Raw genomic sequence first — 27,008 nt, 5'->3', positions numbered from 1 at the left:
TCAATTCCCAGCAACCACATGATGACTCACAACCATCTGAAATGAGATCTGGTGCCCTCTTCTGACCTGCAGGCAGACACACAGATAGAATATTGTATACATAATAAGTAAATAAATATTTAAAAAAGAGCTAGTTCCAGGACAGGCTCCAAAGCCACAGTGAAACCCTGCCTCGAAAAAAAAAATCAAAAACAAAAAAAGAAAATGCCTCCATAAAGCCACAGTCCATTGTGGGTGGAGCCACCCCTAGGCTGATGGTCCTGGGTTTTATAAGAAAGGCTGAGCAAGCCTTGGAGAGCTAGCCAGTAAGCGGCACCTCTCCATGGCCCCGCATCACTTCCTGACTCAAGGTTCCTCCCTGTCTGAGTTCCTGTGCTGACTTCCTTCAGTGAAGACTACAATGTGGAAGTGTGAGCCAAATAAACCCTTTCCTCCCCAGCTTGAGTTTTGGTCATAGCGCTTCATTGCAGCAATAGAAACCCTAACTAAGACAGTCTTATATATACACACATTTGAGACATCTTAATTTTGTATTTGCAGTGAGATAGGGATTTCAAATCCCTTCTTTTGCATCTGAATGTTCAGTAGTCTCATTACTAATTATATTATTAATTTTTAAATGTTTAATGTGTATGGGTGTTTTTGTCTGCATGCATGTCTATGTTATATGTGCAGGCGTGGCTTGGTGCTGACCGAAGCCAGAAAAAGGCATTGGATTCTCTGGGATTGGAATTACAGGTAGTTGTGAATGAGTATGTGGGTGTTGGGACTCAAACCAGAGTTCTCTGGAAGAACAACCAAGTGCTCTTTGCTGGGACATCTCTAATCACCTCATTAGTAACTATAGAAAAGATTCTTTTACTAATGTCTTGTAGTGTGAAGGATTATTGACTTATCTTAGAACTTTCAATTTTATTCCCTTATATATATATTCCTTTTGTTTTGTTTTTCGAGACAGGGTTTTGCTGTAGCTATCAAGCCAGTCCTGGAGCTAGCTCTTGTAGTCCAGGCTGGCCTCGAACTCACAGGGATCCACCAGCCTCTGCCTCCCGAGTGCTGGGATTATTCTTAATCCTCACTGAATGCTGTGCAAGAAGGTTATAGTAGTCAGAGAATTTTAAGTTTTCCTGTGACGAAAGGCAACTAATTCATGGGTTGAGGGTAGCTCCTTCTGCCTACAACTTCAAAACTTTCAACTTTTTAAAAATCTAAAGCCCTCAAAACTGTGTATTAGAGCTGGGGGGCAGAGGCAGGAGGATCTTGTGAGTTCGAGGCCAGCCTGATGTACATAGTTGAGTTCTAGGGCTGCGTGGTTAGACTCTGCCTCAAAAAACAAAACAGAACAAAAAGTGTGTCCTAAGGGGTGGTTTTTTCGTCGTGGCTTTAAAATCGAAGTCATGAGTGTGCCGGCAGCAAGCAAGAGGAGAAAGTAAAAGTATTACCCCGGGAACTCTGTACTGGGGGGCGTACGGAAGGTTGGGAGGAGACAAAGACCGGTCTAGGCTCGGCCCTCCAGCGCGCAAGGTGTCCGAGAGGGAGGAGTCTAGGGCGTCAGTTTGACCCCGACTTTCAGCCTGGGGTGGCGAAGCCCTGGTCTCCCGAGGGGCTGAGGTAGCGGGCCTTGTTCTCCCGCCGGCCGTACACCCAGTCTCTCGCTCCAGGCAAGCGGATTCCGCAGGTCGGGCGCCCCCGGCCTTCCCGAAGGCGCTTTCCCGCCTCCTTTTCCCGTCTTCCCAAACGCCCCTCTGCGCGCAGCGGAAGTGACGCGTGACGTAGCGGAAGTCCCTGCAGCCGCGGTGTTGTGCTGTGGGGAAGAGACAGATTTGTAAACCTCAGAGTGAGGTTGAGCCTGCCCGAGGCCGCTGCGGTGCGGAGACCCCCGGGGAAGCCACCGTCACCATGTCTGACCAGGTACCGCGCCGGGGCCTCGGGGGTCCGGGCTGTCGGCCGCGGGCTCGGCCGGGCACCGGGGCGCGGGGGAGGGGACGCGGCTCGGGGAGGGCGCCGCCGGCGGGGAGGGGGCCGCGAGGGGCGCCGGGCGCCGGGCCGAGCGGGGCCGAGCGGGGCGGAGCGGGGCCGAGCCGCCGGGGACCGCGGGGTTCCGGGGCACCCGCCCTCCGCCGCCCTCGCGGCGCCCCCCGTCCCGCTGCCCGGCGCCGCGTCTCCCTCGACGGCTCCCGGGTTCCTGCGGGTGCGCCGGGGGCCCGGGCCTGCGCCCCAGTCGCCGGGAGGGACCTCGGGGAAACGGCCGTTTCCCTTGAGCCGAGCGATGGCAGGAGCAGGGCCCGGGCCTAGTTATGTAACGGGAGAGCGGCCTGACTGAGGGTAGGGGGCCCCCAGAGCGGCGCGGCTCCACTTCGGGTCTCGGGCGGCGGGGCGGGGCGGGCCGGGCCGGGGCGGGCGGGGCGTGGGGGCGGCGGGGGAGCCTGGCCCGAGGTTCTCGGGAACCCAGAAGACGCCCCTTTCCGTTGTGTTTGCGGGGAGGGCCGGTCCGCCGCTGTTCCTTCTGAGTCTTTTTTTCCATCTGGGGCTGCGGAGCGGTCGACTCTCTTTCTGTACTTTGCATTTCTTACTCGGGATTGGTCCATCAACTCTCTAGCTGTGGGAGTGCTCAGAATAACCGAGAAACAACGAGAAACTGTTTCGCGTCCTACCACCAGCAAGCCATTTCATCTGGGCATTAGCCTGCAGATGATTGACTTTTTCCAAAACAGCACATCTTCCCTTTTTTCCTTATTCACAGTCAATTTCATATGTTTAAACCATGTATCTTGATTATACGCGTTCCCATATCCCCTCTTCCAGGTGATAAAAAGAAAAGAGAAAAACTGTGTATTGTGCAGTTGTGGAATATTTTTTTACAGAAAACTGCCAATTAAAAGTGAAATGCTGTCAAGAAATTGCGTGGTTAGCCGGGCGGTGGCGGCGCACGCCTTTAATCCCAGCACTCGGGAGGCAGAGGCAGGCGGATCTCTGTGAGTTCGAGGCCAGCCTGGTCTACAAGAGCTAGTTCCAGGACAGGCTCTAAAGCTGCAGAGAAACCCTGTCTCGAAAAAAAAAAAAACAAAAAACAAACAAAAAAAAATTTGCGTGGTTATTTACGTTCAAATAGAAACACTGCCACCTAAATTTTTCTTCATCCTGTTATTGTTTGCCACGTTTGTGGGTAGTTTTTGATACATAAGGTTTTTGTCTGAGCTGGGCAGTGGTGGTGGATGTCTTTAATCTCAGCACACGGGAGGCAGAGGCAGGCGGATCTCTGTGAGTTCGAGGCCAGCCTGGGCTACAAGAGCTAGTGCCAGGACAGGCTCCAAAGCTACAGAAAAACCCTGTTTCGAAAAACAAAAATAAAACAAAACAACAAAAAACAAAAGAAGTTTTTTGGTCTTCTTTTGTTTGCTTAGACGACTTTGAATTTTCAAAGTATTTTTTGACATTTATAGTGATAATCAGTAAAATTTTTCTTTAAACTCTACAGTGTATTTGAACTGTTAATTTTTTATTTTTATTTATTTATTTTTGTTTTTCAATACAGGGTTTTCTGTGTAGCTTTGACTGACCAGGAACTCGATCTGTAGACCAGGCTGGCCTCAAAAACTCAGATATCCGCCTGCCTCTGCCTCCTGAGTGCTGGAATCAAAGGTGGGCGTCACTACTGCCTGGCCAAGGTGGTTCTAATTTTTAGCCTACTCATACTGTAGATTAGTTGTGGGGTGGATTTGATTATTAATAATCTGGATTAATTTCTATTTAATCTGGATAGAAATGACTTCATGAATATCTCCCCAGACAGTTGCTTTCTTAGTTACAAGTAAGGAAGGAAAGATTAGCTGTAAATGCTTAATTTCATCAAGCCTTTTATTTTAGAAGAAACTAGAAGGTGTGTTAGCCTGATGAAAGAGTTATGGAATAAATTTTACAATTATTTTTGTTCTAGTTTGAACTCACATCATTTAAGAATATGAAGAAAGGAAAAAAAAGGACCGTAGGACACAGGCTGTTTTCAGGGCCTCTGAAACTGCGCTAGATGTAGTACTCACCCAACTGGGATTACTGGGCATTGGATGTGGCTCTGTATCCCTGAGCTCAATCCCCATCTCTCCTGCTTAGTCTCAATAAGTTGCCTAGGTTGGTCTTGAACTTGACTCTGTAGCACAAGCTGTCTTTGGATTTGGAATACTCCTCCCTCCCTCAGCCTTGCAGAGTAGCTGGGATTAGAGTTTGCTGTCATACCTAGCTAGTTGGTATGTAATTAATTAAATTTTGTCATTCTTTTTTTTTTTTTTTTTTTTTTTTCGAGACAGGGTTTCTCTGTGGCTTTGGAGCCTGTCCTGGAACTAGCTCTTGTAGACCAGGCTGGTCTCGAACTCACAGAGATCCGCCTGCCTCTGCCTCCCGAGTGCTGGGATTAAAGGCGTGCGCCACCACCGCCCGGCTAAATTTTGTCATTCTTTCATGGATGGTCAGTGAAGATTTTTAGAAATATAACAGAAAAATGGAAGCAAGTTTTTTTTTTCTTTTTTTTTTGTTTTTGACATAAGGTCTTACTATGTAGTTTTGGCTGTCCTGGAACTCACTATGTAGACCAGGCTGGCCTTGAACTCACAGAGATCCACCTGACTGCCTCCCAAATGCTGGGATTAAAGGCATGTACCACCACTGCCTGGCAAAACAAGTCTTTTTAATTGAGCTACACATTAAAGCAATGTGCAACAGTATGAAATAGTGCTTTTTTTAAAAGAATTTTGACTTGAAAAAAAATGTATGCTAACATTTTAAGGGATCATTTATCTATCTGTTTTGTTTTCCAAGACAGGGTTTCTCTGTGTAGCTCCAGTTGTTGTGGTACTTGCCCAGTAGATCAAGTTGTCCTCAAACTCAAGAGCCGCCTGCCTCTGCCTCCCTGGTTCTGGGACAAAGGATATGTGCCACTGTTGCCATCATTAGGGTGTGGTACTGGATTTAGGGACTGTTACTCTATGATGACTGATGAGCTTAAATAATGACGTTGGATAATAGTTTCAGCTTTTCTCTTAGTTCTGAGATGATCTCACTCTGTATCCAGGCTTGCGGGGCATCCTTCTGTTTTCATCTTCCTGGGACTGGTATTACAGGTGCATGCAACCATGCCCAGCTGTAACATCAGTTTAAAATAAGTGGACATTATGTTCACAAAGGGCTTATGTTTTTGGGTTCATCACTGATGAATGATCAGATATTGTTTTTGAAACTTGAATGAAATACTTTTTGCTATTTGTTTTCAAGACAGGGTTTCTCTGTGTAGTCTTGAATGACCTGGAACTTGCTCTGTAGGCCAGGCTGTCTTCAAACTCAGAGATCCACCTGCTGCTGCCTCCTGGGTGCTGGGATTAAAGGTGTGCGCCACCACTGCTCAGTTGAAGTACTTGTTAATGATCTCAATAGTCTTAGTATATTTGTGGATTTTTTTTTAAAGATTTATTTATTATGCATACAGTGCTCTGCCTGGTGTGTCCTGCCGGTGAAGGGGGCGCCAGACCTCAGTACAGATGGCTGTGAGCCGCCGTGTGGGTGCTGGGAACTGAACTCAGGACCTCTGGAAGAGCAGGCAGTATTCTTAACCACTGAGCTCTCTCTCCAGCCCGGATAATTATTTTTTTGAGAAAGTACTATAGTTCTCATCCTGTTTACTTACATGATTATCCCAAAAGATGAGGGTCATCCTATAACCATTCATAGGAGTTTGCTTAGCCTAGTTTCACATTTCATCAAAACTAGAAGTATAATATGAAAGGGATAAGAGTAATTTGAACTAATATTTTCCTTTTTTCTTTTCCTATAGTATAGTTAAAATTGTTTTCCATTTTATACCAAATCATCAAAAGCAACTTTACTTTTAGTGTAACAAAAACAAAACAAAATCAACCCAGTTGGAAATAAACTTCTAGCTCTCTGGCTTTGTGATTGTGTCCTGTATTAAATCAGTCAAATCCCTAAGGTGCACCCAGATTCATGGGAAAGATGTGTCTCATTTCTCAGTAGGAGTAAGAAAGAACTTACAGTTATCTTTAGTCTACCACATGACTTGTATTTCTGCTGCTGTTGTTACATTTGTTTCTGCAATGTTCTTTATAGGTTCTTGTTAATAATTTCTGCTGATCTTGGCAACAGTTTGAGTTTTCAGGAAAATAAGGGATGGATGTATATTAAATGTTTAGCCTTGTATACCATTCATATCATAGAACATACTAAACTATAGCAGTTACTTTAGCATTTACTTAGTGGTGGGTACCTTAGGCATTCCATTTCCTAGTAGAGGAGTGCTGCGTAGTCCGTCAAGTCTGTCATCTTTCTGACTGAGCGAGGTGCTGCTAGTGGGTATTACCAACTGAATATAATGGAGCACTTCAATTAGAATATAACAACTATTTTATAATATATTGAAATAATATGATAGTTATGGTTAGAGTATTCACAGGTGAGTAGTTGAAATTTCAAAACTGTAAAATTATTTTTGAGATGGTCTCTATTCCATGTAGCCCTGGTTATTTTGGAACTCCCTATTATGTAGATCAGGATAGCCTCTGCCTCCTGGGATTAAAGGTGTGCACCAGCACACTGTGAAAGTAAAATATTTTTCAAATAATTGTGATATTTCATAGTAGTTAGGTTAGCTCTGTTATAGCACTTACATAAAATATTCCTTACATAAGTATCTTTCTAATTTGTTTAAGATTTTATTTTATGCGTGTGAGTATTCTGCTTGCATGTATGTATATGTACTGTGTGTGTGCCTGGTGGTTCCAGAGGTCATGATAGCATCAACTCTCCTGGAACTGGAGTTAAGGATGATTGTAAGCCCACACGTGGATGCTGAGAGCTGGATCTGGGTCTCCTGGAAGAGCAGCCAGTGCCGTTAACCTTGAGCCCTCTTTAGCCAGGCTAAATTGAATTGTTGTAGATAACAGTCTCTCAAAACATCTTTAGCATTCTCTTCGGGAATTCTCCGAAATTGTGGATATTTACATAGATAATTGTGATCATTCAATTTTTAACAGAGACTTGTAGGCAGGTTCACACAGATGCTGTTACTGATCACCTTAGTCTTGTAGTTCATGATTTAACAGAGACTTGTAGGCAGGTTCACACAGATACTGTTAACTGATCACCTTAGTCTTGTAGTTCATGATTTAACAGAGACTTGTAGGCAGGTTCACACAGATACTGTTACTGATCACCTTAGTCTTGTAGTTCATGATTTAACAGACTTGTAGACAGGTTCATACAGATACTGTTACTGATCGTCTTGGTCTTGTAGTTCATGATTTGTATGCTCTAGTCAGCAGTGGTGGCACATGTCTTTAGTTCATTTCAGCACTCTGGAGGCAAAGGCAGTCAGAGGCAGGCAGATCTCTGTGAGTTCGAGGCCAGCCAGGTCTATAGAGTGAGTTCCAGGACAGGCTCCAAAGCTACAGAGAAACCCTATCTCAAACAAAACAAAACAAAAATTTGCATATTCCCGCAACATATCTTTAAAGATATGTGATTGCCTCCTCTTCTCCTTGCATTTAGTTGCCTTTTTGCAGTTAATAAGGATCTGAAGGAAAAGACAGGAAGGAAGGAGGAAGGGTGGGGTTATGTTCTCTTGCCTTATCTAGGTCCAGTTATTTAAAGGTTTGCAGATGGAAGACGTCTGTGTAACCTACATCCCGATCAAGAGCTCCTGTAGTTTATTTATTTATTTGAAACAGACAGGGATGGTTTTGAACTCACAGTGATTCTTCTGCCTTTGTCTCTGCCATCACATCCTGCACATATACTGTACTGAAGTTTTAAAATTCATAGATTAGCTTAGTGTTGGCACGTGCCTACACTCATGTGAGACCCCGTCTCAGTCCCCCAGAAAGGAAAAAAACAAAAGACACCATAGTAGTTCAAACTTTGTATTACATTTATTTTTTTGTGGGTGTGTGTCTGTTTATGCACACATGCCCTGAGTTCACCTGGACCCGAGAGGACAGCTTTGTGGAGTTGCTTCCACTGTGTGCTTCTCCAGGATTGATCTTAGGATGTCGAGCTTGGCAGCACGTGCTTTCATTTACTCATCTTTCTAGCCCCCACATAGTAGTGCTTTATAAATTGTGTGCCCATGGGTTAACTCTGGTACTTAGATAAGCCCTACTCTCTAGCCTCCTATGTGCATATCACTGAACGCCATTGCTATGTTATGTTCCAGTCTGTTTCTACTGAAGGTATTTATACATAGTGGCCTGTCTTTTGAAGTATATTAAAGTAGTACTGTAGGCCTTTTTTTCTTGAGACAGTTCTTAGGTTGTACCATGTGCTAGGCTCAAACTTGTACCAGTCTTCCTCCTGAATCAGCCAAGTGTTGAGATTACGTCTGTGAAGTATAGACTTGCTTTAAACATAATCCAGGTGATACTTGCTTTTAGTACTTTTTTTTTAAAACCAGGATTGCTTTTGGATTGAATAACAGACTGATAGATGTTAGGTTGGGCAAAGTATGCTGCTAGTTTTTCTCATGAAACAACTGTAGACACAGATTGCTTTGGTGTACGAGGTAGGAGAAAATGTAGAAAATAAAGTTTATATTCTTTCTTGTCTCGTGTGTTATAGGGCCCTTTACAGATGGGAAAACAGTGGTTCTATTTGTTTTGTTTGAGACAGGGTTTCTCTGTGTAGCCCTGGCTGTCCTTTCTGTGTATACCAGGCTGGCCGTCTCTGCCTCCTGAGCAGTGGGACTAAAGGGGTGAAACACTGGGACTCGGTTCAATTTCCAGCAGCCACTGGTGGCTCACAATTATCTGTAGTGGGATTGATGCCCTCTTCTGGCATAAAGTTGTACATGCAGACAGAGCACATAAAAATTAATAAATACATAAACAATAAATCTTAAAATGTGTACCACTACCTCCTGGCTTTTTAAAAAGATATTGTTGTTACTATTATTATTATTATTACTGGTTTTTCAAGACAGGGTTTCTCTCTGTAGCTCTGGTTGTCCTGAAACTCACGTTGTAGACCATGCTGACCCCAAAATAAATCCACCTGCCTCTGCCTCCTAAGTGCTAGGATCAAAGACTTGGACCACTATTGTCTGGCTTCTGAAAAATTTTTATTATGGAAAAGTTAAATAATATATACAGTGTAACCCATATGTCTTATCTTGTCTTACTACTGCTCTGTTCCATGCTATTTTGGAAGCCAGTCTCAGGCATTCATATGTAAATAGGGCTTTAAATTTTTTTAATTATATTTAAATCATTTCTCCTTTCCCTTTCCTTCCTCCAGAACTCCCTGAGAGCTCCTCTTGCTCTTTCAAACTCCTTTTTTTCTTTAATTGTGGGCAGTCCTAAATATGTAAATACAAATGCATAGCCAATATACTGTTGCTTATGTGCTTTTAGTGCTGACCATTTGGTATTGGCTATCCAGTTGGTGCACTCTTTGTGGGAAAGACTGTTGTTCCCCTCTTGACAGTCCTTAGTAGTTCTTAGTTGTTATTTTGAGCTTCCCCTCCCCCATCCACATTAGCATGCCTGTTGGTGTCATCCTTTTTCAGGTCATGCTTAAACAGCCATGTAGATAGGACTTCATGGGTGTGTAGTTTCTGTCATTTCTAGGAGACACAATCCACAATGTCACTGCACATTTTTTGTGAAGGGCTTTTATTTCTTTTAATAATAACCACAATACTGTATCCTACTTCTCTTTCTTCTACCTAGCTTTCTTCTTCTTCTTCTTCCTCCTCCTCCTTTTTAGAAAACATAGTTATGAATTAAATAAATAGATACCGGAGAGAAGACTTAATGGTTAAGAGCACTGACTGCTCTTCAGAGGACCTTGGTACAGTTTCCAGCACTCATACGATGTTTTACAACCACCTGTAGTTCCAGTTTCCAGAGATCCAGCATCCTGTTCTGGCCTCTGTGGGTACTTGCATGCATGTGGTACGTAGACATACGTAGCCATATGTGCAGGCAAAACATCTGTACATATAAACTATATTAACTGTACACATAAAATAAAAATATATATATTCAAAAAAGAAAAAAAAGATTGAGCAGGGAATACCGCTTTAATCTGGGCACTCAGGAAGCAGAGGCAGGAGGATCTTGAGTTTAAGGCCAGCCTGGTCTGTGTATCAAGTGAGTTCCAGGACTACATAGAGAGAACCTGTCTCAAAACCAAGAGCAGAACAAAAATTTAGTATTTTCCAAGAAGCCCTCCTCTTTCAGTAAGAATTGGCACTCCTTGTGTAGCTATAAGGACCAGTGGCAGATTAGATGAGATGATCTGTCCATGTGACTGAACTGTCCGTGTGCTGACTGTCGGAGTACATCTTTGTGAAGTCATTGAACTTGAAATAGTACAGTATGAATTTAGTACACTTTAAATGCAAACTGCTGTGTTTTCCATGTCTTCCAGTTTAGTTCCCTTCCCAGAACCAGCAGTCTGTTTCCATGTTGTTCCTTGGAGAGCAGAGTTACAGTGTTTAGTTCCCAGTAAATTCCTTTACCTGTCAGGAGGGTTCAGTCTCCTTTCTTCTGCTCTGTTGGTTGTGTATTCTCGCCAGCCAGGTCGATCTGCTCTCTGGAACTGTCCTTGGTTTGATGACCTACAGTCCCAGACTTAGACTGAATGCTTTCACTGGTGTGTAACTAGTGCGCTGTATTCTCTATTGGCTGCCTTTAAAAAATTAAAATACAGGACAGAGAAGGAAAGCATACAAGACCCCAAGACTATTGGAGACAGGTTCAGTTTTTTCTTTTGTCTATGATCTTTTTGTTTTCTAGTCTGGCAGTAGGAAAAAGATATTCACTGGATGTAGTGGCCTACACCTTTGATCTTAGTACTGGGAGGTGGAGGTGGGTAGATAGATCTCTTGAGTTTGAGGCCAGCCTGGTCTCTGTAGTGCACCATGAGAAGGTGCATGACTGCATTAAGGCTGTTTTACAAGAGGTAGAGATGTCCATTCCTACAGTGGTTTAGTGATTGTAGAGAATGAGATGGGCTTTAGAACCACTAGACTTGTCACAATGATGAATGATTAGGTAGGAAACTTGAAAGCGAAGCCATAGATAGTCACAGTGTTTGCTGTAGTCAGATGAGTGTAGATAGCTGTTGTAATTGGGAATCCAGAGAGGACTTTGTTTGTTTGCTTGAGTGCTACTGTGATTGTTGGCTTTAGTGCTATTGAACTCAGAACTTTCTGTACACCAGACATGGGTTTTGCCCCTGAACTATGTTCTCAGCCCTGTAGTTTGTTTTTGATTGTGGTTTTCAGAAAAAGGAAATAAGTCTAACAGGAATTAGAAGTAATGCCTTCACATACTTCAGATACCTAACATGCACAAGTTCAGGCCCTTGGATAAAAGTGTGAACTCTGTAATTGTTAGGTTGGAGAGGATGATGTTAGTATTTGTGTCTGTCTTGTTTTTCTTTCTGTTACTATTATAAAACACTGACCAAACCAGACTTTCCTTAGATTTCCAAGTCATAGTTCAATATTGAGGGATTCCAGGGCAGCAACTCAAGTAGGAATCAGAAGGCAGGAGCTATGAGACAGAGGTCTTGGAGGGATGCTGCTCGCTGACTTTCTCCCCGTGACTTACTCAGCCTGCTTTCTTATATGATCCAGGACTACCTGCCCAAGGGTGCACTGGGATCTCCTGAATCAAGATAATGCTTTAAAGGCTTGCCCATAGGGGACTCTGGAGGCAATTCAAGATAGGGTCTCTGGCTGTCATGGAACTCACTGAGATCCACCTGCCTCTGCCTTCTGAGTGCTGGGATTAAAGGTGCCACCAGTGCCCCACCCTAGGGGGCAATTCTTCAGTTGAGGTTCTCTCTTCCTAAAACACTTTAGGTTGTGACAAGTTGACAAAAACTAATCAACACGGTATCTAAGAGGCAGTCACCTGATGGCAAGGAAGAAAAGCAGAGGACTGGAGGAGAATTGAAGAAAACAGCTGAGATGAGAAGGCACAGATGAAGGAATTTGAGGGTCCGTTGGATTTAGCAGTAAGGAGTGCAGTTGAACCTGAGGACAGTGTTGAGTGGAATGATGCACACCCCAGAGAACAGCTAGGAGAGAGGAAAAGTGCCCTAGCAAACACCGACTTGTCAGTTGTGACTGTGGTGGGAAAAGAGAGATTGCAGTAGAGGTCAAGTCAAGGAGGCCAGTGTGGGATACCAATGAAAGGCTGCTGTGATCCTTCCAGCAGTAGACGCCAGCTGACCGGAGGGTACGTCTCTGAGTTGGTTTCAGGGAAGACTACCTTTACTTCAAGCAAAGGAAACTGGGCCATACACAGCCGAAGATGGGAGAAGAGATGGGCCTATTTGTGGGGGGGGTTCGAATGAGAATGGCCCCATATAGGCTCATATTTTTGAATATTTAGTCCCTAGTTGATGACTGTTTGGGAAGAATTAGGAGGTGTGGCCCTGTTGGAGGAGTTGTGTCGTTGGGGATGGATTTAAGGTCTCCAAACCCCAGCTATTCCTGGTGCCCATTCTCTGCCTCCTACTTGTATGTGACATGTTGCTCTTGTCACCTCACCTTGGCTTTACCGTCATGGACTCTGATCTAATGGAACTGTAAACTCAGTTGAAGGCTTTCTTTTATTATTTGCCTTGGTTATGCTGTTTTAATGTGGTACAGACAAAGATGAGTCTGGCAGACAGTGAAGAGATTGCTTAGGTCACTACAAGGACTGGGAGAAAAGTGAGAATGGGTCAGCGCTGTGTGTACTGAAATGTCACGGAGTTTGTTTTAGACCTTAAGGTGTTGGAAGCCATTTATGCTTTTTGAGTATTATAGGATTCAAGAAAGCTATGCTGTAGAAGGAGAGGTCTGTGGGTGTTTGAATAGAGAGAGGAGGAGGATTGTTTTTTGTTTCTGAGTATCTTCTATATAGCCACGTTAGCCTAGGCAAAACTAGAATATCTTCTTTTGTGCCAACCTAAACAAAACTCACTTTCTCTCCTCTTAAAGGGACTCAGGGTTGGGTTGCCTTTTATTGCCCTTCACCACTGAGAATAAGCTCTTTGCTCTCTGCTGTCTGGATACTTGCAGGAAGAAGCAACTCTTCAGTGTGACTGTAAATTCATAGAAATATGGCAGTTTTTGAAGATAGTCACCTATTTTTCAGGTGAAGTACTGTGACTAAAGAAGTTAATTTTGCCTGCAAATATCCAGTCTGCAAGCATTGAGAGAGAGCACAGCCGAATGAAAACCAGCATCCTGTCTCATACTGTCTCTTCTGTCATCTAAGCGTTTCCTTAGACGCTGTACTGATCTTGGAGGAAAAAGTTACTTAGAGCTTGGTATGCTTACTCACTTTCACCCCCTCCTCACACTTAATGACAATGTACATGTTACTTTATACATACAGATCTTGGTATCGCTCCCTCCCCAGACCCACTGCTGTCTTTGTTCCCCCTCCATCTCCTCCATCCCTGTTGCTGGTCCTTCTCTTCCTCCTCTGTAGTCCCCTCCTGCAGTCCTCTCTGCTACCCCCTTCTGTTACCCTCTCTTTTTATCCCCCACTTTAGATCTCTTACACCCTTCTCATAGTCTCCTTTATACATGCAAATTTAAATTTCAACCTAGAGTCTACATTTGAGAGAAAACATAGCCCATTGATTGATTGATTGATTGATTGATTGGGTTTTTGTTATATTTAATTTTTGGAGGCTTTTTTTCTTTCTTTTCTTTTTTTTTTTTTTTTTTTTTTTTTTTTTTTTGAGACAGGGTTTTCCTGTAGTTTCTAGAGCCTGTCCTGGAACTAGTTCTTGTAGACCAGGCTGGCCTCGAACTCAGAGATCCGCCTGCCTCTGCCTCCCAAGTGCTGGGATTAAAGGTGTGCGCCACCACCCCCCGGCTGGAAGCTTTTTTTCTTAATAGATTGTAGATAGTGATCCCCTTTTGGATATATAGTTGAAAAAGACTTCTCCCTTCTGTAGGTTCTTTTCACTCTATTGATTATTTTCCTTTGCTGTGTAGAAACTTCTTTTATTATTGTGCAATACCATTTGTCAGTTCTTGGGATTATTTCCAATACTATTGAATTGTGTTCTGTTCATTTCAAAATGTCAGAGAGAGTGGTGTTAGCTGTACTGTCACGTGTAAAATTCAGTTTGTTGATTCTTATTTTTTCCCCCTTGAGACTAGGTTTCTCTGTGTAGCAGCCCTGATTGTCCTGGAACTCACTTTGTAGTCCAGACTGGCCTTTCACATCGACCTGCTTCTACCTCTTGAGTGCTGGGATTAAAGGGTTAAAGTGCTCTATCGCACGCCTCAGTGCGCTAATTATTAGTGAGTGTAATTAACAGGGTCTCACTGTATATCCCTACCTGGTCTGGAATTCTAAACCAGGCTAGCTGCAAACTCACAGAAATTTACTACCTGGCTGGATTAGTTTTGAATTAATACAAGTAGCAAGAATATTTTAAATATTTAAGTGTGATGGTTGAATTAAAGTGTGTGGGACACTTTCCAGGACATTGTTTCTCTAAGAATGACTCAACTGATGTGCTTTATGCTGAAATTGTTCTCATCTAATTCAGTCTGTTAATTTCAGTTGCTTTATTTGAAATGAGTTTGTAAATCTTTTTTGTCTTCCCATAAGTTTCCTTTTTCCTTACTTTCTCACTCCTAGATTCCAGTCTCTTCCTCTCCCATTTTGTTACTGCTTTCAAAGTAAGGCCTTATTACCTTGTAACCTTGGATTAAGATACTAGACGACATAAAACTGATTCATTTTGACTCTAGTATTTAGACCAATACTTTCCTATTTGATTGTCCTTTTTAAATAGCCTTTGCTTGTGATATATTTTCATATCTTGGTATAGGAGATTGCCTCAGGACAGACCATGAGAACATACTCTTAGGTTCAGAATGTTTACTAAGAACTCTAGGAGGATGAACTCCTGGTTAAGAGGAATTGACTTTAGGGCAAGAGTTTCCAAATTGCTCCTCTTGACACCAGCATCTTTGTCACCTTTAACTTGTTAGAAACATTCTCATTAATTTGTCTTCAGTCCTTAGGGTGACTAAGACATGGTTAAATTTTAGATTTTTCTGTAGGAAACAATGCTGTTAAAAACAAACAAACTTGGACTGAAGAGATGGCTCAGTGGTTCAGAGCACTGGCTGCTCTTCCAGAGGTCCTGAGTTCAATTCTCAGCAACCACATGGTGGCTCACAGTCATCTGTAATGAGGTCTGGTGCCCTCTTCTGGCCAGCAGCATACATGCAGACAGAATACTGCATACACAACAAACAAACAAACAAACAAATAAACGGGGGGGGGGAGGAAACGTTATTGATTGTTAGTGAATAGGAGTCTGAAGAGTATTGAGTGTTGGGGAAATAAGTGTGCTCTGTATTTTCAGGTGTAGAGTCTGTTATCTGGGGGAAAGTAATGGATGCGCATCAACAGCAGAGTATTTACAATTTTTAATCTGGAAATTTCTTTCAGGAGGCAAAACCTTCAACTGAGGACTTAGGGGATAAGAAGGAAGGCGAATACATTAAGCTCAAAGTTATTGGACAGGTGAGTTTCATTTTTGTCATTTGACATCTTTCCAATGTGTAACAACATAGGAAAAAACATTAGGTAGGACATGTTATTTAAAAATCGCATTTTCCCTTATTGTACATGTATCTGTTGGGGGTAAAAGAGGCTGATACTGTTTTTGAGACAGGGTCTCACTCTGTACTCTTGCTTGGTCTTGAATTTACTACACAGACCAGGCTGACTTCAAACTCAACGATGCACTTGCTTCTTCCTCCAAGTGTTGGAGTTAAAAACATGTACTATCACACTGGCTTGTTATTACTTCTTTTAGAAGATCGGAATTAGTGAAATGGTACACTCTTCACCATCAAAGTATGATAGTTTTCTACAATCTTCCAAGTGTGAAATCAATGTCACTGTGACAGTTTTGCCTATGCATTTCATTGATCATTGAGAAAGTGTTCTTTTTGGGGGGGAGGTCTGCTTACTGTGTCTAAATGGGTGTGTGTAGTGGAATCTGGGGCCCGGCACATGACCAGATAAGCGTTCTACCCCTGAACCATATCCCCAGGGTCTTCTTATTCTTTATTGCTTTGAGTGTGGTATACGGACGCAGTGAGCGTGCTCAGTTGCTTACCTTAGTGTCTGCTGTTAGAGTGTGGTATACGGATGCAGTGAGCGTGCTCAGTTGCTTACCTTAGTGTCTGCTGTTAGAGTGTGGTATACGGATGCAGTGAGCGTGCTCAGTTGCTGATGTTGGTGTCTGCTGTTACTTTGAGTGTGGTATACGGATGCAGTGAGCGTGCTCAGTTGCTTATGCAGTGTCCGCTGTTACTCTTCAGCTTCAGTGTGGTATATCGACGCAGTTAGCACGCTCAGTTGCTGATGCTGATGTCTGCTGTTACTCGTCAGCTTACACCTCCCTTCCCCACTACAGGAGTCCCTGACTTTTCCATAGAGCTGGAGTTCAGCCTGGCCTTTATGTTTTTAGTGTTCATATTGGGATCTGAACTTGGATTCTCAGGCTTGTGCTGTCTTACTCACTGAACCTTTCTTTACCCTCCACCCTTTGTTTCAAAATACTGTTTTTTAAATCTTATGTATATGGGTGTTTGGCTGCATATATGTCTGTACCACCTGTGTGCCTGGTATCAGTGGACTTGGAGTTGCAGATGGTTGTGAGCTACATGTGGGTACCGGGAAATCAAACCCAAGTTCTCTGAAAAAGAAGCCAGTGCCCTTAACCATTGAGCTGTCTCTCCATCCACTGTCACCACCACCACCACCACCACCACCACCATTATTATTATTTTGAGATAAGGTCTCACTATGTAGCTCAGGCTGGCGTGGAACTCACTTGACAGACCAAGCAGATCTGCCTGCTTCTGTTTCTTGAGTGCTGTCACACCTGCCTTTTTTTTTTTTAAGATTTTAAATTGTAGCTGGGCGGTGGTGGTACACGCCTTTAATCCCAGAACTCAGGAGGCAAACGCAGGAGGACCTCTGAGTTTGAGGCCAGTCTGGCCTACAAGAGCTAGTTCCAGGACAGGCTCTAAAGCTACAGAGAAACTCTGTCTCAAAGAGCCAAATTTTTTTTTAATTGTATGCATTTGTGTGTCTGCATGTGAGTGCAGGTGCCCAGAGAGGCCAGAGGTGTCATCCCCCAGAGTTGGAATTGGTTGTGAGGTGCCAGATAGAGTTCCTGGAACCAGTCTCAGGTCATGTACAAGATGTATGTTCTTAATCACTGAATTTTTTCTCTAGCCCATCACCAACAAATATTTGTTATATTTATTTTTTAAAGGGAGGAGGGAGGCTGGGGAGGTAGTTCAGTGATGAAGAATAGTGCTGCTCTTGGAGAAGACCCAGCACCCATATGGCAGCTCACAATCATCTGTAACTTCAGTTCCAAGAAAGCCAAGGTTCTCTTGGCCTTTGAGGGCATGAAACAGATATGTGCACAGACACACATGCAAGCAAAACATCCACACACATAAAATAGCAAGAAGCTAATTCTCAGAAGCTGGCAGATACCTCAACTCTACAACATGAGTTCCAAGACATTCAGGACTGCATAGGAAGACCCTGTCTGAAGAAAACCAAAGAGAAAAAGAAGCTTAACATCATGGCCACCATGGAAATGCAGAGCAGAATCACAGTGAAACTGAAACCATGCAGTACCTCTGCAGTGGCTAGAACCCAAAACCATGCAATACCTCTGCAGTGGCTAGAACCCAAAACCATGCAATACCTCTGCAGTGGCTAGAACCCAAAACCATGCAATACCTCTGCAGTGGCTAGAACCCAAAACCATGCAATACCTCTGCAGTGGCTAGAACCCAAAACCATGCAATACCTCTGCAGTGGCTAGAACCCAAAACCATGCAATACCTCTGCAGTGGCTAGAACCCAAAAACCATGCAATACCTCTGCAGTGGCTAGAACCCAAAAACCATGCAATACCTCTGCAGTGGCTAGAACCAAAAAAAACAACAACCAGATGAAAGTGTTGAGCAGAAAATTGGAAACCTAGTATATTGCTAGTCTGGTTCCTACTGAGAATAGTTTCGCCATTCCTCAGGAAGTGTTACTATGCTAGACCCAGCACTTTTGCTTCTAAGTTGTGTGGGTATCATCTACCTCCCTTCCCTTCTTCCTCCTTCCTTTTTCCCTTTCCTTTCTTTCCCTTCCCCCTTCTTCCCTTTTCTTTCTTTTTCTTTCCCTTCCCTTCCTTCCTTTTTTGGTTTTGAGAAACAAGGCTTCTCTGTGTAGCTAGGGTTGTCCTGAAATTTACATGAACAAGGCTGTCCTAGAACTCACAACCCTGCCTCTGCATCCTGAGTGCTGGGATTAAAGGTGTGCACCACCACTGGGCACTTTTCTTGGCCTACAGTTGGGAAGAAAGAAGTAACATGGTGGCAGGAGTGATTTGTTTGTGGTCCCGGCCGGGAGGCAGGGAAAGAGTGCCAGAGCTCAGCTAGCTTTCTTTTTTTCTCCCTTTTTATTCAGTCTAGAACCCTAGCCCACCCAGGATGGTGCCACCCACCTTCAGGATGGGTGTGTCTTCTGGGTGGTTCCAAATTCAGTCACGTTAGTGATGACCCAGCCACCAGGGGAGCTCGGCTTTCTGAGTACATTTATACTTTTTCTTTGGAAAATGTCTGTTAGAGCTGTTACCTATTTTATAAATTGGAATTTTGCTTTTAAGTTGTAAATTTTTAAAATATGTTGGATAGTAAGCCTTTATTAAATACATGATTAGCAAATAACCTTTGGGATATGTCTTCACTGTTTTTTTGGTCACTTTGTAGCATATGGCATTTAATTTCAATGAAGTAAATTTATGAGTCTTGTTTTGTTTTTTGAGACAGGACTTTTCTGTGCTGTCCTGGAACTTGGTCTGTGGACCAGGCTGGTCTCAGACTCCCAGAGATCCACTTCCTGAGTTCTGGGATTAACGACAAAGATGTGTGCTACCACTGCCCGTTTTGTGTATTTCTTTTGCTTCTAATTAAGAAACTGTTGTCTGGGGCTGGAGAAATGGCTCAGTGGTTAAGAGCATTGCCTGCTCTTCCAAAGGTCCTGAGTTCAATTCCCAGCAACCACATGGTGGCTCACAACCATCTAATCAGGTCTGGTGCCCTGTTCTGGTCTTCAGGCAGAGAGAATATTGTATACATAATAAATAAATAAATATATTTAAAAAAAAAAAGAAACTGTTGTCTAAGCTGGGTGGTGATAGTTCACTTTAATCTCAGCAGTTGGGAGACAGAAATGGGCAGATCTTGGAGTTTGTGAGTTTGAGACCAGCCTGGGCTACAAAGTGAGTTCCAGGATAGCCAGGGCTACACAGAAACCCTGGCTTGAAAAACAAAACAAAACGAAAGAAAAGATAAAGAAAAATACAAACATCTACTCCCCCCCAAAGAAAAACCAAACAAAAAACTGATGTCTAATCCAGGATTGCAAAGATTTAACATCTCTGATTTCTTATAAGTATTTAATAGTTTAGCTCTTAGGTTTACATCTCTTTTTTTCATTACTTTTGTATGAGTGTTTCCTAGGCTATTAGTTAAAAAGACCATCTTTACTCGGCCTGGTGGTTTGGGCTTGTAATCTCAGCTACTTAAGGTTAAGTTTAGAAGGATCTCTGTTTCAAGGGCTTCCTGGGCTGCAGAGAGAATTCAGGGTCAGCCTTGGAACTTAGACTCTATCTTACTATGAGAGAGGGAGGGAGGGAGGAAGGGAGGGAGGGAGAGGGGAGGGGAAGAGAGGGAGAGAGAGACAGAGACAGAGAGAGGAGAGAGACAGAGACACACACTGGAAGAGGCTCGGACAGGATGTATGCTGTGAAATTGCATTGCATCTTCTAGACATGTTAGGGAAACTACATCCATGAAATCTGAACAAGCTGCCTAAAAAAGCCTGAACAAAGACATCACCAACAGACATTTTAACATGAAAGGGGAATTGTGTTGGGTAGTGGTGGTGCACTCCTTTGATCCCAGCACTTGGGAGGCAATCGCAGGTGGCAGGTGGTTCTTTGAGTTCAAGGCCAGCCTGGTCTACAGAGTGAGTCCAGGACAGGCAGGGCTACACAGAGAAACCTTGTCTTGAAACAAAACAAAACAATTACTAGTTTATAAGGATTCCTTTTGTGTTTCTGGCTTGCCTGAAACCTCTTTTGCAATCCAGGCTGGCACCAAGTTTACACCAATCAATCTTCTGCTTCAGCTTCCTGAGTGCAGAGATTATAGCCATGGACTACTAACTTGTTTAGAGTTTTTTTTTAATCTCATAAATTGTGACTATTTTCACCAGTGTGTCACATTTTTGTTTCTGTCTTACTATAAATAGTTTAGTTATATTAAGTAGGATCTTGATCTGTGTGTGTTTCCCAGTAAAAATTTACAATACAGAATTCCTGGATGCAAAATTAGGAAGAATTCTTTTTTTATGAAGAAGAAAACACAATATACCTAAAATCCTAGCACTCTGAAAGCTGAGGCTGGTTTTTTTTTGGTTTTTCGAGACAGGGTTTCACTGTAGTTTCTAGAGCCTGTCCTGGAACTAGCTCTTGTAGACCAGGCTGGCCTTGAACTCAGAGATCCGTCTGCCTCTGCCTAGCTGAGGCTGTTGTAATTTAAAAAGTGATGTGAGAGAGAATAACACCACGCAACAGGGCTCTCATGAAGGGGTTTTTATTGGGGAAAGTGAATGGGGAAAAGGGGAAAGGAGAGGGGGATACTGGCCTCTGGTGACAGAAACAGCAGAAGAGAAGAGAGAGAAAAGCAGACAGAAAGAGATGGGAGGTGGGCAAGACCCACCTTTTAAAGGGAACGTAGTAAATGTGCAGGAGGTGCTCTTAGGCTGCATCTGAGGACTATCCTGTCAGGACCCCAAGGGCAGGCCAGTGCAGATGCCTGCCTGATGCTAACATTCCTCCCTTTTCATTATAAAAAGGTGAGGCAGGGGTGAGGCCCACTTCCCGCTGACCTGGGGGCAGTATCGTTCATCTTTGTGGGACCTGGGGACACTGGAGTGAGTAGCTCGCTGCTTCACTTCCCTGTCCAGGGCGCTGCTTGGACCTAGCAAAATGCTGTTCAAGGTGGATTCAAGTCACTTCCTTGGGGTTTAAAGTACCTGATCCTTTTCCATCACCACAGTGTTCTGGGCAAGAACTCCACTGAGTAACATCCATAGCTCCAAACCTTCAGTTTGACTTACTGAAGATTTTTTTTTTAACTATGGAACGCTTCACGAATCTGCGTATCATCCTTGCGCAGGGGCGACTTACTGAAGTTTTTATTCATGTTAGAAAAACTGACTTCCATGAGTCACTTTTTGGTAGAAAAATGTTTTCTATGTTATTTTAAAGTTTATATTTTTGGGGGCTGGAGAGATGGCTCAGCGGTTAAGAGCACTGGCTGCTCTCCCAGAGGACCTGGGTTCAATTCCCAGCAACCACATGGTGGCTCACAACCATCTGCAATGAGATCTGGTGCCCTTTTCTGGCCTGCAGCATACATGCAGACAGACATTATATGCATAATAAATAACTTTAAAAAAAGTTTGTTTTCTCTTAGGTTTGACCCCCCCTGACACTAGTTGGTATGAATGGGATAGTATGTTTTGTTTTTTATTGCTTATAAGGGTTTGTAACAGTTTATTTTATTTTTACAGTATTTTATGGATATGGTGTAATGAAAGAATGCTTTTGTTTGGCATACAAATTTATATTAATAATTTTGATACCTAAAACATCTTTGGTTTTTTATTTTTTTTTATAGTGAGTTGCTAAAAGATAATTTGGATTTTGACTAGATGCTTTTAATGAAACTAGTTAGGAATGCTAAAAAGAATATTATGATAAAAAACTAACAAGACATAATTAAATAATATGGTTCAAGTTAGCTAAGTAGTGTAGACAAAGAAGAATAATGTTTCCCTTTATCTCCTTAGGATAGCAGTGAGATACATTTCAAAGTGAAAATGACAACACATCTCAAGAAACTCAAGGAGTCGTACTGTCAAAGACAGGTTTGTATTTCTCTATTGAGATGTTAGATACAGCTCTTCCTTACTGAAGGTTATTGAAATGCATTCTGTTTCAACCATTAGAAACTTAAGGACAATACCGTAGTGTTGTCTGCCATTGCTAATGCACTGTTTGCCTTTTGTGAACCATTTCAAAGTTTTAGTAGGATATAGAAAACGTTTGAGGGCTGGAGAGATGGCTCAGTGGTTAAGAGCACTGCCTGCTCTTCCAAAGGTCCTGAGTTCAATTCCCAGCAACCACATGGTGGCTTACAACCATCTGTAATGAGATCTCGTGCCCTCTTCTGGCCTGCAGGCAGAGCACTGAGAATACTGTATACATAATAAATAAATAAAATCTTTAAAAAAAAAAGAAAACGTTTGAAAGCAACTCACTTTTACTGATTGCTCAAATGAATATTTTTGATGATTTGCATCTGTATATAACAATAAAGGCAAGCCTTTTTGGTGATTATTGTGAAATTTAACTGTGCTTCTAACTATGAGGTTTAGGTCATTTATATTAAATTTAAATCTATAATTAATATATTTTCTTGGGGCCGGAAACACGATTCAGCAGTTAAGAGTACTGACTGCTCTTCCAAAGATCTTGGGTTCAATTCCCAGTACGCACTTGGTGGCTCATAACCATCTGCGGCTCCAGTCCTAGAGGATCTGATGCCCTTCTGTGAGCACTGCACACACATGGTGCACAGACATATAGGCAGGCAAAACACCCTATAAAAAACAAATACTTACCTGGTGGTGGTGGCACATGCCTTAATTCCAGCATTTGGGAGGCAGAGGCAGGCAAATGTCTGTGAGTTTGACACTAACCTGGTCTTTAGAGCAAGTTCCGGGATAGACTCTAAAGCTACACAGAGGAATCCTGTCTCAACAAACAAAACACAAAACAAACCAGATTAAAAGTATTTTTATTTATACATAATATAGATTGCTGCTAATTGTTTACCATATTTTCAAGCATATGTGAAGATAATTCCTCTCTTTAAAAAAAAAAATCTGTATGGGGGCTGGAGAGATGGCTCAGTGGTTAAGAGCACTGGCTGCTTTCCCAGAGGACCTGGGTTCAATTCCCCACACCTACATGGCAGCTCATACCTGTCTATGTAGTTTCAGGGCTTCTGACACCCTCACACAGACGTACATGAGGCAAAACACCAATGAACATAAAATAAAATAAATTATATATGTAAAAGTATCTGTATAGTTGTCTACATTCATACATCTTATGCTCACAAATATTAAATAAAAATTGGGGGGAAGTTCAAGAATTAATAATCTTTAACTTCAGCTAAAAATGTCTCAGGATACCCAGGGCTACATACTAAGACCCTGCCTCACATACACAGATGTGTGTGTGTGTCTGTGTATGTATGCATATGTAAGAGTGTGATTCATGCTGGGTATAAGGGATAACTTGTAATCTCAACACTGATAGGAGGTCAAGAATTCAAGGTTATCCTCCACTATTAAATTTGAGGACAGCCTGAGCTTCATGAAACACTGTCTCAAAAAACTAAAACCAAAATAAGAAAAACAGTACATTAGAGATAACCAAAGTTGAAATGTTGCTTGTTTGTTTTGAGGCAGGGTCTCTCTTACACAACCTTGGCTGTCTAGGAACTCATTCCATACAGCAGGCTGGCCTCGAACCCATTGAGATCTGCCTGCCTCTGCCTCCCGAGTGTGGTTTTAAAGGTGTGGGCCACCACCAACCTTATTTTCTTTTATGCTAGCTCAGACTTAGGGGGAAGTGAATACAATATGGTTGGGAAGAAAGGCTTATCAGTCATTTTGGGCTAAAATTCTTAGCTAACTTTATTTATCTACAGGCCATAAGCTCCTTATTTGTAAACTGAAGATGAGGTGGTAATACCTCTTGAGTCTTACAAAGAGCTTTATGACTGCATATAAAGTACTTAGTTCTTATTATATGGTAATTATGGTTGAATTGGTAATCTAATTTTATGATCTATGTAGCTTGTTAAGCTTTTATGTTGTTTTGTTTTGTTTTTAGAGTATAATAGTTATTTAAAACCTAAGATTTTTACACACACTTTCTTTTTTTAGGGAGTTCCAATGAATTCACTCAGGTTTCTATTTGAAGGTCAGAGAATTGCTGATAACCATACTCCAAAAGAAGTAAGTATGGTTTCTTTCTGAATCAAACTTTTGAAATAAATAATTTTGGATTAAAAGGGTGAGGGTTGTAGCTCAGTGATGAGAATGTGCTTATTTGTGTGTGTGTCCCAGAGTTTGATATCCCTAGTGCCAAAATAAAAGAGAAAAAAGTAACAGTTTTTAAAATTTATATTTATTTATTATGTGTATGTTCACATGCATACCTGTTCATGAGGGTTATGACGCATATATGGGAGTTATTTCTCTACCATGGGCATCCTGGGATACTGGGTCCAATGTCTGTTGCAGCATCCTGGGGACAAAAAAAAGCCTTTTCCTTGGGGTGCAGAGGTTAAAAATACTTCTTGCTCATGCATAGGACCTGGTTTCAGTTCCCATCACCCATATGGTATATCATCTGTAACTCCAGTTCCAAGGGATCTGCTGCCCTCTTTTGACTTCCTTAGGTAGTACTAGGCACAAACTGTGTGTGTGTGTGTGTGTGTGTGTGTGTGTGTGAGCAAAAAAATACACATTTTTGTCAAATGTATATTTTCTTGTTTTTGTTTGATTTGTTTTTTTGAAACATGGTTTTTCTGTGTAACAGCCTTAGCTGTTCTGGAACTCAACCTATAGACCAGGGTGGCCTCAGACTCAGAGATCCTTCTGCCTCTGCCTCAAGTGATAGATAGGATTAAAGGTGTGTGCCAACACCACCCAGCTGAAAATAAATCTTAAAAAGGGAGATTTTTTCTCTTAGGGAGATGAGGTGGCTCCTTGCAGTGGCTCAGTAAAGGCACTTGCCACCACCACAGTCTGCATTCTGTCCCTGGAACCCACACAGTGGAAGGAGAAAACTGACCCCATCCAGTTGTCCTTTGGCCTCTACACAAGCCGTGCACATTCGCTATTCCCCCCACATCTCACACACACCTCCATACACAAATAACAATTTCATTAGCATTATATGCACCTTTTGTGAATACTTGCTGGTTTATCAGAGAGGGGAAATAATCTGTTGAATTGATTTCCTTATGCACTTTCAAACGTGCCACTAAGAAGAAGGGTGGAGGATTGGATAAGACATCTACGGTCTTTCTTTTAAAAACAGACACGTCTTACATTTGGTCAAGTTCTGGTACGTTGATGTTGATGGTGACCTCGGAGGACTTGGGGAATCTGGAGCAGTCCCTCAGGTCCTTGGTTTTTAAGAGTATATAGTGCAACACTCCTTTGTGTTTGTTTACAAATGTTTTCATAATCGTGATTAATAAAGATACTTTGTTTTAAATAAGCCATTTTTCCTATTTAGCTATTACTTTCGGTAAGTCATGAAAAAAGTTGGAATATCTTGTGGCATTTAGAGCCATCTTTGCCATTAAAGGTCTAATTGACTTTGCTAGCTATTCTGCTTTATTAACTTCTTAGGATTTACTACTTTAAACCATTTTTGATAGGAATATTAGAATGGAGCTGTATATTTCTGAGTATGACATGGTGTCTCTCTGTTCCATTATGGGTAATGTTGGTTTCCTTTGTTTGCTTTGAGACGGGGGTCTCTTTCTACAGAGCCATTGCTGTCCTGGAACTCACCATGTACGGATCTGCCTGCCTCTGCCTCCAGAGTGCCTCCTGACTCAGTTAAATGATGATTGCCAAATTCATTCATGTGGAGTTGCTGTATTAGGGTTCTCAAGAGGAACAGAAGTGATAAATATTTATGGAAAGGAAACTTATTGGAGTGCTGTTCCAACAGTGCTGTCTACCAGTGGACGGTCCAAGGGTCCAGTAGTTGTTCAGTCTGCGAGGCTGGGACGTCTCAGCTGGTTCTGGTATCCTGAGGACGCGGGCTGTAGTGCCAGCGAAGAAATGAGCTTTCCAGGGACAGTGGGCAGAGAGCAGAAACTCCTTCCTCCAAGTCTTATATAAGCTGCCTCCAGAAGGTAGATCTTCCAGTTTCTGGAGACCCAGGTTCAGCTAAACTGGTGTGGTTGTGCAGAGGCAGGTGGGTCTCAGAGCTGGAGGCCAGCTTAGGTGGCCTCCATGTGGAGTTCTAGGATGGTTGGGACTACACAGAAACCCTGTCTCAAAAAACAAATCCCCACCTCCCCAAAGAAGAAACAAAGCAAACCACTTCCATATTGTAGAGTGAATAAGCAGAGTGTCCCTCCCCTCCCAGTCTGGGCCAGAGCAGTCTCGTGACTTTGCACATGCCAGGCAAGTGCTATATTTGTTGATTGGTTTTATTTGGGTTTTTGTTGTTCGTTTTTTTGAGACAAGGTCACACTATGTAGTTTTTGGCTGTCTAGAATTCACTGCATAGTCAAGGCTAGTCTCAAATTCACCAGGATCTGCGTGCCACTGGTTCCCTAGGGCTGGGATTAAAAGGTGTTCCACTTCCCAGGTGTTGGCCTCACGGGAGAAGAATTTCATCCTTGGGGGTTATTTCCAGGTGACACTTGTATTGTCTTGTACTTTAAAATAGTGGCCATATAATTGCAGCCAGTGTAAAAATGTTGCTTTTTTAGCTTAGTGTTAACATATTTCTCTTTCTCTCTCTCTCTTTTTTTTTTTTTTACAGCTGGGAATGGAGGAAGAAGATGTGATTGAAGTTTATCAGGAACAAACAGGGGGTCATTCAAGGGTTTAGATAATTCTTTTTATTTTTTTCCCTTTTCCCTTAATCCTTTTTTATTTTTAAAAATAGTTCTTTTGTAATGTGGTGTTCAAAATGAAAATTGAATACTGGCACTCCATCTCTTTAGAACATCTGGTAATCTGAATTCTAGTGTTCAATATTCA

The 27,008-nt window shown here is 42.5% G+C and overlaps 1 protein-coding gene across 1 annotated transcript; it reads left to right on the top strand.

Annotated features, from left to right (window-relative positions):
* Positions 1-1,755: 1,755 nt before the first annotated feature.
* On the top strand, positions 1,756-27,008 carry Sumo1 (small ubiquitin like modifier 1). The gene is made up of 5 exons (XM_038315528.1): positions 1,756-1,911; positions 15,486-15,560; positions 21,987-22,064; positions 24,156-24,227; positions 26,788-27,008. The coding sequence occupies exons 1-5, from the start codon at positions 1,900-1,902 to the stop codon at positions 26,854-26,856; spliced, it is 306 nt and encodes a 101-aa protein (XP_038171456.1). The 5' UTR covers positions 1,756-1,899; the 3' UTR covers positions 26,857-27,008.

The sequence above is a fragment of the Arvicola amphibius genome, chromosome 18 (assembly GCF_903992535.2).
Source record: "Arvicola amphibius chromosome 18, mArvAmp1.2, whole genome shotgun sequence".
NCBI classification, from domain to species: domain Eukaryota; kingdom Metazoa; phylum Chordata; class Mammalia; order Rodentia; family Cricetidae; genus Arvicola; species Arvicola amphibius.
Note: the sequence above shows the minus strand (reverse complement) of the source record. Positions and strands in the feature narration are given on the sequence as shown.

What these genes read in the sequence shown, in the direction of transcription:
- Sumo1 (XM_038315528.1), top strand. An exon ending in AGCTCAAAGTTATTGGACAG is followed by an intron (nt 15,561 to 21,986) that starts GTGAGTTTCATT and finishes TTATCTCCTTAG; the next exon opens with GATAGCAGTGAGATACATTT. An exon ending in AGTCGTACTGTCAAAGACAG is followed by an intron (nt 22,065 to 24,155) that starts GTTTGTATTTCT and finishes TTCTTTTTTTAG; the next exon opens with GGAGTTCCAATGAATTCACT.